The following is a 12,484-nucleotide window of genomic DNA, read 5'->3' as shown; positions in this document are numbered from 1 at the left end:
GTGCTGTTGTTTGGAACAACAACTGACATGATCCAAAATATTACTTTCTTTTATTATAGCTTCACTTTTATTTTGTCTAATGATTACTAATTTCAGTATCAAATTCCATCATCAAGCCACTATATGATCAGAAAGCATAGTGTATCGTTAAAATATTGTTTAATAAACAGATTACCATTATATCATCATTCCTTAAAGTAATGTCCAAAGTGGAAGGACAGATGATTAATTTTGAGTATATACTAAAGTCAGAGTACTGAACCGGATATGAAAGAAGGAAAACCAGAAGGGCAGTGAGAGACGGGTGCCTTCTATCACCTTACTTCCTTAATATGTTCATCAAGGAAGTAATAACAACAACAAAGAAAAGATGACCAGAATCAAAAGGTAATTTCTGGAATACGCCATGGAAATGTGATAGGACCATTACATTTACAATGTATATAAATGATCCAGTAGAAAGTGTCAGAGGCTCCTTAATATTGTTCACAGGTACTACACTTGTCCATCAGAAAGTAGCAATAACAGAAGACAGTATCAATTTGCACAATGACCTGCAGAGGATTGGTGAATGATGTAGGCTCTGGCAGTTGACCCTGCACATAAATAAATGTAACATATCACACACACACACACACACACACACACACACACACACACACACAGGAAAAGAAATCCAATACTGTACAACTACACTATTAATGACAAATTGCTGGAAACAGAATCTACCATAAAATATCTAGAAGTAACTATCCAGAGCAACCTTAAAGTGGAATGACCACATAAAACAGCAATAGAAAAGCAGATGCCAGACTAAGATTCACAGGAAGAATCTTAAGTGAATGTAAATTACCCCTGTGTCCTTACCCAGTAAGACTGACAGAAGAGAGAAAGAAGATCCAATGAAGTGCGGAGTGTTTTGTCACAGGATCATTTAGTCGCTGTGAGATCATTACAGAGATGCTCAGCAACTCCAGTGGTAGATGCCATAAGAGAGCAGTTGTGCATCACGGAAAGATTTACTACCCAAATTTCGAGAGAGTAGTTTCCGAGAAGAGTCTGACAACATAATAGTTTCTCTCATATACAATTCACGAAATGATCACGAGAAGAAAATTTGAGAAGTTAGAGATAATACAGAAGTGTACTGACAGTCATTCTTCCCAAGCACTGTTCACAAGTGGAACAAGGCAGAGGGGATCAGTTGGTGGCATGAGACGTACCCCCTGCCACACACAGTTAGGTGGTTTTTGGAGCATGATGTCGATATGGAAACTTAATTGCATGCATATACACTGCAGATTGATGACATCACAATAGTAAATCAGAGTAGGAACTAAATAAAATGTTTCAGGCCTTAAATCAAGAAGTGGTAAAACTAAAGCTAAAAATGAATACAAAGAAGACAAAAGTTATGGCTACAGACAAGAAAGGAGGAGGAGGTAGGACTGACACAAGAACAGGCAATGAGCAACTCAAGAAAGGAACTGAAATTCAATATCTCAGTAGCATTTTGCAAGAAAACAATCAATATTTCAAGGCATTCAAGAAAAGAATAGCACAGGTGAAGAGTTCCTTCCAAAATAAGAAGAAGCTGCAACTGAATAAACATATCAGCTTCCACATTAAGAAAATATTTGTAAAGACCTTTGTGTGGAGTGTTCTGACACACAGATGCAAAATCTGTACATTAGAATAGCCAAAGGAAGCTCGCCTCAGACCTGCTGAAATGTGGTTCTGGAGGAGAAGTACAAGAACTATCTGCATTGACAGAAAAATTAAAGGAAATAGGAGAGAAGAAAGAACCACTGAAAGTTATAGGCCAGGGCAAAGCAAAATACACTGGACACTAAACTGGAGACGATAATCTTTTAAAAAACATTTCTGAAGGCAAGATCGTAGGTAAGAAAACAAGGGGATGACTGAGAACATCCTACTTAAACAATATGATCAATGAATGGGATTTTCTTCACACATGGAGATGAAGACAACTGCTGAAGAGAGGAAGCTGTGGCTGCAGAGACAAGGTTTAACCTTTTGGAAGAGTAAGGACAAACTAATACAAAATATGATTCTGCATGGTAGCTACATATGGAATAAATGACAACTTCTTGTGTGCAGTCATCAAGTCACTTACCTCAGTAGGTGTCTTATCTACTAAAAGTAAAGGTCACTGTTGTGCTTTCAATAGATGTGAACTGCACCCTGAAAATGGTATGTCTAGTTTGCAGTTGTACAGAAGCTTTTTATTTTGCAAAATGGTTCAAATGGCTCTAAGCACTATGGGACTTAACATCTGAGGTCATCAGTCCCCCAGACTTAGAACTACTTAAACCTAACTAACCTAAGGACATCCCTGCCTGAGGCAGGATTCGAACCCGCGACCATAGCAGCAGCACGGTTCTGGACTGAAGTGCCTAGAACCGCTCGGCCACAGTGGTCAGCTTTTATTTTGCACAGAAATGTTTGATAATAAGATGAACTGATGCTGGCACTTGCTACTGAAACCAGTAGTACTTAGACACAACAAAAATGTGACTACAGAATTAAGAATAATTTTTCCAAACAATCGAGTATTTTTACCAAAACAACACCACAATAGTGGAAACTTATTTTAAACTAAAGACACAAAAGAAAAAAAGAGAAACTGTAAAGATCTTGAGTCTCATAAGACTCTCTTGGGAGGAAAATATAAGATTTTTAATTGGTAAACTTGCAAGGCATCCTTTTTATGTTGTATAAACTACGAAACTGTTAGCATCGTCAGCTAAAATTTACTTCTTCTGTCTTAATATACCTTCCTTCACTTACAGCTGCAGTGTGGAGACAGCGGTGAGGGTGGGAGCGGGGATGGGGGCGAGGGTGTGGGCATACTGCTTTAAAATGGTGATTCTTGTATTGATATTCTTAACAACAGATTTATATCTTTTGTTTATGAAAGTCTGCATGCGATGACAGCTGCACTAGTAATACCTTCACAGGGTCGTATTCAAGTTGCAAGGCTAGATCTATGCCAACCATGACACGCTCCCAGCCTTTCCTCCTCGTGATCTGGTTGTAGCGTTGGGACTGCAGGGTGTCTAAGCTGATGTTCAGACCGTCAAGCCCTGCCCTCTGCAAGGCAACCAGCTGTCTTGTCAACATGAGGCCATCGGTTGTCATTAAGACACTTTCGAGATCTTTTATTTCCTTCAAAGCACCCGTGAAACAGCAAATTATTCTAAAGAAACTGAAACAAATAATTTGTAACATTGCTGCTGCATATGAAACAAAACTCCAGTTGATAAATTGAAAATACAAATTCCTCAAAAGTTAACTGTACATTTGCCCTAATACAAAGAGATAAGAAGGGTTAATAAACTGAATTGAAGAATGCAAGTTAAGATAGCAATGAAAAAATAATTAGAGGCATAAGATCACCTACTGCAACAGGGAAATGGGAATCAATATGAACCATTACCCAGCTACTGTCAACTGATTCCATGTCTCCATGCACACTGTATAAACCACTGTGGGTTTGTCCGACAAAGTACATTGTTGTACCACACATTATGGTTTTTCCCCATTCAATGCTCATGTGGAGTGTGGGAAGAATGATTCTTTAAATGGTTCTGTGCATGCTGTAATTAATCTTGCCTTCATGGTCCCTATAGGAGTGATACATATGCGGTTATTGTATAATCCCTAAATACCTCACTTAATACAGGTTCCTGAAATTTCATAAGTTAGGTTTTGTCATATATTTGGCGTCTATCTTCACTTGTCTGGCATTTCCAATTTTTAGTAGCTTCTTGATGCTCTCCCATGCATCAAATAAATCTATGATCAATCATGCTACACTATTTTGTATACATTCAATGTCTGCCATTAGCCTTATTTGTTATGGGTCATACTTAAGCAATATTCTAGAATGGGCCACACAAGTATTTTGTAAGCAATGTCCTCTATAGACTGATTGCATTTTCCAGTATCTTACCAATGAATTGAAGTCTGCATTCTGCTTTGCCTACAAGTGAGTCTATGTCACCATTTCATTTCATCCAGATATTTGTATGAGTTGACCAATTAAAACTGTGATTATTTGATAATGTAGTCATACAATACTGTCTTTTTTTGTTTTGTGATGTGCTCCAATTTACATTTCTGAAAACTTAAACTCAGTTGCCTATCTTTGGACCAAATTGAAATGTTATGATCTGACTCAAATTTGTGCAGATTTTTTTCAGGCAATAATTCATTATCATCCAGGAAAAGTATGAGGTTCCTTATAATATCGTCTTCCAGAACATTAAGGTACAACATTAATGTAATGGTATAAATTACTATAACTGTATAAATAAGTTTATAAGTGTGTAAAATACATTGAACTATTTGTTACAACAAAATATTGTACCGGTATACTCAGCAAGATGTTAAATCAGCAGATAGCTACATTTTATGTTCAACATTTTGTGTACAGCATATATGCTGGAAAGGAATTATACCCAAATTAAATAAATCTGAAGAAATGGTAGTGTGTGTCTGGAAAAAAAATCCGTAAAAACTCATACAGTCCAATTTGCTATTATGTCACTGTTACTGAAATATAATACAAAGTAACTGAATTCGATGAACATTCTCAGAGTGCAATATGCCTCAGAGTGAAATGCACAGTAATGTCAACATTATTTTTTAGGCTATGTTTGTGAAAATGGATGAAAGCAAACCACACATTTTGTTCTCAATCTGCGGAAGCATTATGCACTGTGAAACACTGTACTGCTGTTATACATAAAAGCTGTCTCATTGCCAACATCTTTCCCCTGCTGGCTGTTCTACACTTCTCATAACTAATTCAACACGTTGTAAGATATTTTATGCTGTATGACACCACAGTCCAATCTGGTTAGGATAGCATAAAAATAATATATGAATTTCAGTATTGAAACTGGAAAAGCAGAACAGCTCTCATCACACTGGATATCAAATCGAGGTTGGATTACAGCCATGGGTACATCATTTCATGCTACTCAACTGAATGTCATATGTCAGAGTTCTTCAACTGTAGTGGCTGGCGACTGGTGGCTGGCGGCTGGTGGCATACCCATCTCTTGGCATCCTGTGAACAGACGTTCTCCACAGGTGACAGATTTGAAGAAAATGCTGGATACGGCAACAGTGGAACACTCTCTGTATCGAGGTAGCTCAGTACAGCTCAGGTGATGTGTAGTCTTGCATTATCTTGTTAAAAGATAACATCAAAGAAAGACTTGTAAGGGATAGAACAATTTATCAGCTTCCTGAACATCCTTCCAACAGCGAAGAAAACAAAATAAACAAGAAAGAAGAACAAAAATACAACGCTGCTGACATTCCTAATTTAAACTAGAGGTATGTGATGCTGTAAATATGATTCCCAATTACCAAATTGTGAATACGCCCGATTTAAAAATTTATCACCATAATGTGCAATCCCTGCGTAATAAGATCGATGAAATTAACGTTCTATTAACACATGAACTTAATGATATCTCAGTGTTATGCATTTCTGAGCACTGGCTTAACCCAGAATTAATCCAGAATACTAAAATAAACAAATTTGTCTTCGCTGCTTACTACTGCAGGAAAAACAGCAAACAGTGTGGGGTAGCAATTTACACAAAGGATAATGTAGATTTTATTACACTACCTGACTTAACTAGGGCAAATGTCGAAAAGGATTATGAAATTGCAGCTATAAAAATTACTCAGTTCAACCTGGTTATTGCTACAGTTTACCGATCACCGTCTGGGAATTTTGAACTTTTCTTAAACAAAATGGAGTCATTGCTAAATAAAGTAAATAAAATGGATTGTGAATTTATAATCTGTGGTGACTTCAATATTGACTTCCTCATGAATAGTGGAAATAGGGAGACCATTTTGAACCTTGCAACGTCCTTCAATTTAAAGGCTGAAGTAAAAGCAGCTACCCGAGTATCAGAAACTTGTCAAACAGCTCTTGATCAGTTTCTAGTAAATAAGAGTTTACACAACACCTCACTAAAAATTTTCAATGCAGGTTTTAGTGATCATCTTGCTCAAATATTAAGCATAAAAGTACAAGGCAGTATTATTAACAACATGTCTTTTAGAACAGCATATCGAAGCTATAATCAGCATAATGTGAACTACTTCAACAACTTATTACACAAAGAAAAATGGCTAGGAGTGTACAAAATGAATGATATTAATGAAAAATTCGACACTTTCATTGATACATTAACCCATTTCTTTGAACTTGCATTCCCACTGAAAACATTAACCATACGGGGAAACTCTAGAACAAACAGCTGGATCACAAAGGGAATAAGGGTTTCATGCCAGAAGAGAAGACTACTTCATGAAATATGTAACTCGAAAAATTCCTCACCTGTAGTACGCGCATACTATAAAAAATACTCCAAAATATTAAGAAAAGTAATAAAAGCAGCAAAAATAATGCATAATGATGAAATCATTTATAATTCAGCTAATAAATCAAAGGCTATGTGGAGTGTTATAAAAAAAGAATGTGGAGAATACAGACAACCTTGGAAAAATATAACACTATCACATAAAAATAAAAAAGTAACAAACCCCTTAGAAGTAGCTAACACATTTAACAACTTTTTCACAGGTGTTGCTGAAAATATGTTACAATCAAACTTTAAGAGCATCCAGGCAAATGAATATAAAATAAGTACATGTAGAGGATCAATGTACATCGGTTCTGTTTCACAAGATGAAGTAGCTAAAGCAATAAAAGGACTAAAAAATTCCAAATCGGCAGGTATTGATGGTATACCTGCAACAGTGTTAAAGAAGAGCGCATCAAACCTAACTGAAGTACTCACACATTTATGCGACTGCTCACTTCAGGCAGGCACTTTCCCTGATGTGTTAAAAACATCAAAAGTTATTCCTGTATATAAAAAAGGGGATAAAGACAATGTAAATAACTACAGACCCATCACAATTTCCTCCTGCATCTCTAAAGTACTGGAAAAAGTTATGTATGAGAAACTTATGAAATTTATAAATAAAAACAGCATCCTATGTAATGAACAACATGGATTCAGAAATAAGAGGTCAACGACAACTGCTGTCTATGAGTGCATCAATTTCATCCTAAACCTGATGGACAAAAAACAGGAAACAATAGGAGTCTTTATTGACTTGTCAAAAGCTTTTGACATGGTGGACCATAAAATTCTGCTATCAAAGCTAGAAAGATATGGTATTCGAGGTCTGTCCAACAAGTGGATCAGTTCCTTCCTGACAAATCGTATGCAGGCAGTGTGCGTCAAGCACACAAATATTGAACTAAAAACTGTATCTAATCACTTATCTGACTATAAACAAATAAAATGTGGTGTACCCCAAGGATCCGTATTGGGACCCCTTCTGTTTCTTCTGTACATAAATGATCTAAGCTTAAATATTGATGCACACAAATCAATCATATTTGCAGATGACACCACGATTCTACTAAAAGGAGATGACGATGAACAGTTACAGCAGACAGTAAACACAGTCATGAAACAACTTAGCAGCTGGGCACAGAGTAATCGGCTTGTAATAAACAGTAAGAAAACCGTTGCTCTTAAATTCCACAATGTTCCTAACAAGGACATGTTTATCCCATCAGTCTCTATCAATGACGAACCAGTTGGTAACAGTACTGAAACCAAATTCTTAGGACTTTGGCTGCAGAGTGACATCAGATGGAACAAGCATATTGAATGTCTCAATGCAGAACTGACCAAAACACGTTATCTTCTTTGTTCATTAAAATCATGCTGTAGTGAGAAAACAGTATTGAATGCATATCATGCGTACTTTCATTCTCGTCTTAGATATGGGGTCACCTTCTGGGGAAACTCTAAAATAGCTAATAGCACTTTTAAACTACAAAAAAAGGGCCATTAGAATCTTGTTTGGGTGCAAGCCTAGAGACTCTTGTAAACCCCTGTTTAAGAAATCTGGTATTCTCCCATTACCGTGTGTATACATTATGGAAACCCTTTTGTTCTTTAAATTAAATGTAATAGGCAAGGACCAGAGGCTAAAAAAAACTGTGATATACATGAGCACTTTACCAGACAAAACAGGAACTTACATATGACTCAAATCAGCATAGCACTGTGCCAAAAAGGTACTTTTCACATGGGAGTTAAGCTTTATAACAAACTTCCTGAAAACATAAAAGCTATCACTGAGGTCAATACATTTGGAAAATCTCTAAAGTCATATTTGCAGCATCACTGCTTTTATTCCATTGAAGAATATTTAAATTTATGAAATGTGTTATATAAATACTTGTGTGTAAAGTGTATTATTGTAAGCTTAAATATGTATGCTTTGAAATTACTTTCAGCCTGTATATTTATAACTTGACTTGTCCAATGTCTTATGCATAAGCTGCTATGTAGACAACAGGACCAATAAAATACAATCTACAATCACGGAGCCCTTGAAAATAGGGCACAGCGATAGGCCTTAACAAAACACAAATGCAATGACTGATGTCCAAATTACTGGATATGTGAACCAGAAGTTGTGACATGTATCCAGTTGCACCCCATACCATCACATCACATGCTGGACCCGCATGAGAATGACAGGTACAATCTGGCCAGGTCTGTTGGCATCAGAGCCTCCAAACACAAGTACATCAATTGTGACGATGTTGCAGAACCGAGACTCGTCTGACATGATGACACAGTGCCATTCCTGTGTCTGGCATTGTTGTCAGTTGCACCGCTGTCAGTTCACCTCTCTCTAGAGCTGCAGAACCGAGACTCGTCTGACATGATGACACAGTGCCATTCCTGTGTCTGGCATTGTTGTCAGTTGCACCGCTGTCAGTTCACCTCTCTCTAGAGCTGCAATAAGGGCTTGACAGTCTGTGCTGCTCCAGATGCCATCACATTGTCTGTGTGGATATCTGTCTCACTGTATACAAGCCCACTTCCTGACTAAATGTACACAACTTCACTGCAGGATCACGTACGCATGAGCGAACACTTGTCTGCCCTCTCAGGTGCTAGTTGGGTGGCACTACTGAGGCCCTGCAAGGCATTTAGCATGGCCCTCCTGAACCTACCAATTCTATGTTGGCACAAAATGAGATTCTGAGCAATGCAAGCAGCAATATAGTGAAACAATAAACCAGAGTCTCAGCAGACCATGAGCCTGCCACTGCCAAATCTGGAATGCTGATAAACATTTCTCCTTCTTCCATTATGCTTAACACGGTCTTCGTGTAAACAACCAACACTGAAATAGAATTTCTGAATGAGAAACCCGCTCCATAAGCTTTTCTTGCATGCAGAATATGCATGGGAGTGCTGAAAAGTAATGCCTCTGAATTTTTTATTCTGTTCTCAATATCGGTCAAGGTATGACACGTCACGCATATTACTTGGTCAACTTTCCCACTTCACTGACTCATGGCACACCCACCTCCCGCAAACAGATGGAGTCGGCATAGGCAGCCCACTCTGACCAGAGATTGTGAATATGTTTACGGTGCACTTCGAGGAAGAGGCCCTGATGTCAACCAAATGGAAATCCATCTTCTTCTTTTCTTCTTCTTCTTCTTCTTCTTCTGTTGTGTGGATAACACACTTGTCATCTGGCCTCATGGAAGAGACAAACTTCTTGACTTCTTTGTACATCTGAACTCCACACGCCACAAAATCAAATTCACTATGGAGACCAAAGAAGAAGGAAGACTACCATAGCTGGACATCATAGTCAGGAGAATAATGGACAGCACCCTGTGCCACAGCGTGTATCTGACTCTATAAAACACAAACTCAGTTCTCCCTATGGCACTGTGAATAATTTCAATAACAAAAAGTGAGATGAATGTTGCAGCTTACAATTAATTTCCACTTTGGCTTTGTATTCAAGATCAGTCTTACCTGAGAGTGCAACATTACATCTTTAGTTAATTTAATTATATGTTCATTAGATTTTGGTTATAAGGCACGTTTTGCTGCCTAATGTTTTGTCTCCAAACACTGGAAACAATCCATGGAAGAAGAGGAGTATGTAAGACATTGTTGGACCAGGTTGGAAGAATCTGTGAATTTCAATACTCTGTAGAAGAGCTCAATCATTTGAAAATAACTTTCAGACCTTGTGGCTATTCTAACAGATATACATAGGGCACTACATTCTAAAATATTTGCATCTTTCAGTGAAAAACAAGCAACTAGAGGAAAAGTTCTCTTGCCACTTGTAAAAACAGTCGCAGATCGCGACCTCTGAGTGCTATAAAGAGAAGGTATTGACACAGTGCTTAAACCAAACAGAAGACCACAACTGCAGCCATACTCAAGCAAATTGCTATGCAGTAGTTTCAGTGAATTTGACAATGATGTGGCTGCTCTCATAGTGGCCCAGTCATATTGTGGGGTACGGAATGCCAGTGACAGGGCTGGAATTGTAGGTGACAGATGGGTTTTTGGCAAAGCCTTGTATCAATACCTCCTTAATTATTGAGCTGAAAAACTGTAAAAAACATTCATGCAGTAAAATCACACAAAAAAATTTCCTATTTCTGCAGGTATTGTGCCTTCTGTTTCTTTTTCATTACAAAAACATATTGATTCAAGTTTATAAAGTCACAACTATGTCACTGTGATTTGTGTAACACACATTCTGGAACATGTTCCAGGAATGTCATGAAACAGACAGCTTTAAATAATTACTCTAGCTCATCTTTCAAGACTTGCATGCCAACAACAACACCATCTATCCAATCTCTTTTTATTTCACTTTCATGAAAAGATTTCTCCACAAAGGATATCATCTGCCATGTAGGTAGTGCAAGAGGAAATTCCACACTAACATTTGGGTAATCAAGTGGATTCTGTGTCTTGTCAGAACCAAGTACAATCAACCCAATTTCATCTTTACCACTGGTAAATATCTGGAAACATATTAAATGGTAAAAATAAGTTTTGTTTATAACAAGTTGTATACCAATAAAAACATCACACACAGATACTCTTTATAATATTATTTAATTGGATAGATAAAAAATCTACTCACCAAGCAGTGGCAGAACACACACATAAAAGACTGTTGTGATAGGCAAGCGTTTGGAGCCAGTGACTCCTTCTTCAGGCTGAAGGGTTGCAGGGGAAGCAAGAAGGATGAAGGTAAAGGACTGGAGAGGTCTAAGAAAAGGGGTAGATTTTGGGAAAGTCACCCAGAACCATGGGTCATGGGTGACTTACCGTACAGGATGAGAAGGAAAGACTAATTGTTGGGGACTGCATCGGGCAAGATTCGGAAACCTGAGAGCTTAAAGGTGGAAGACAGGGTAATATGCAAGACAGAGATTACTACTAAAACTGTATATGGTTAATAAGAGTGAGAAGGTAAGTGTATTGTATGCAACAGTTGTGGGAGGGGGCAGTGAAAATAGACGGGAAAGACAATGAAAGATGTAGAAAGCTAAAACGGAGTGAAGCAAAGAGTAATTACAGTGAAGAAAAGCTGAGACAGGAGAAATTAACGTAAATTAAGGCGAGGTGGGTGGTGAGAACCAAGGACACGTTGTAGTGCTAGTTCCCACCTGCGGAGTTCTGAGAAACTGGTGTCTGGCGGAAGAATCCAGGTGGCATGTGTGGTGAAACAAGTGCCGAGGTCACGTATGCCATGTTGTAGAGCATGCTCTGCAACAGGATATTGTGAGTTTCCAGTATATACACTATGCCTATGCCCACTTATCCTAACTGATAATTTGGTGGTAGTCATGCAGATGTAGAAAGCTGAACAGTGTTTACATAATAGCTGGTATATGACATGTGTCGTTTCTATTTTTCGCCTAATCCGAAATTCTGGGTGACTTTTCCAAAATCTACACCTTTTCCTGGAACTCTACAGGCCTTTTCCTTTACCCTTCTTCCTTCCCCTTCAACGCTTCTGTCTGGAGGAGCCATTGGCTCCGAAAGCTTGCCAATCACAAATAATTTATTGTTTTTGTTGTTATAGTTACTCTTTATAACCTACTTAAAATACATCACGTACCTTCCTCTCCACAATTCTTCGAACACATAGTTTTGCCTTTTGCAAAAAATCACTGCGTTTCTGTATAACATACTTGGAGTCAAAGTGTCCAACATCTATTACAATTATAAACAGAAGAAAGAAAGTCATTGTATTTATTGGCAGTATTACGCAATCAAATATTTTGAAAGAGTTCCAGTGGTATAAATTTACAAAATCTTACAAATAAATATATACGTTTATTCTTTAAATCAATTCTTAGCAATAACATAATAGTATAAATTGCAGAATCAATATAGCCAATTTTAATGTAATGACTGCAATACAAATACAATATAACAGCGGTAAGTTATAACAAATGAGAGAGAGAGAGAGAGAGAGAGAGAGAGAGAGAGAGAGAGAGAGAGAGAGAGAGAGAGAGAGAGGCATTTAGACAATGATTCATTACAGTGTGAAA

General features: G+C 37.6%; 1 protein-coding gene across 1 annotated transcript in view; it reads right to left on the bottom strand.

Moving 5' to 3' along the window:
- The window catches only part of LOC124594721 (molybdenum cofactor biosynthesis protein 1-like), a 76,743-nt gene extending 64,566 nt beyond the window's left edge, over nucleotides 1-12,177 (bottom strand). The window contains exons 1-3 of the mRNA XM_047133090.1: nucleotides 12,049-12,177; nucleotides 10,722-10,942; nucleotides 2,974-3,229 (exon numbers count right to left, since the gene is read on the bottom strand). Coding sequence (XP_046989046.1) covers nucleotides 2,974-3,229; nucleotides 10,722-10,942; nucleotides 12,049-12,177 — 606 coding nt within the window. The remainder of the gene's footprint in view (nucleotides 1-2,973; nucleotides 3,230-10,721; nucleotides 10,943-12,048) is intronic.
- Between the last annotated feature and the right edge of the window lie 307 nt (nucleotides 12,178-12,484).

The sequence above is a fragment of the Schistocerca americana genome, chromosome 2 (assembly GCF_021461395.2).
Source record: "Schistocerca americana isolate TAMUIC-IGC-003095 chromosome 2, iqSchAmer2.1, whole genome shotgun sequence".
Lineage (NCBI taxonomy): Eukaryota > Metazoa > Arthropoda > Insecta > Orthoptera > Acrididae > Schistocerca > Schistocerca americana.
Note: the sequence above shows the minus strand (reverse complement) of the source record. Positions and strands in the feature narration are given on the sequence as shown.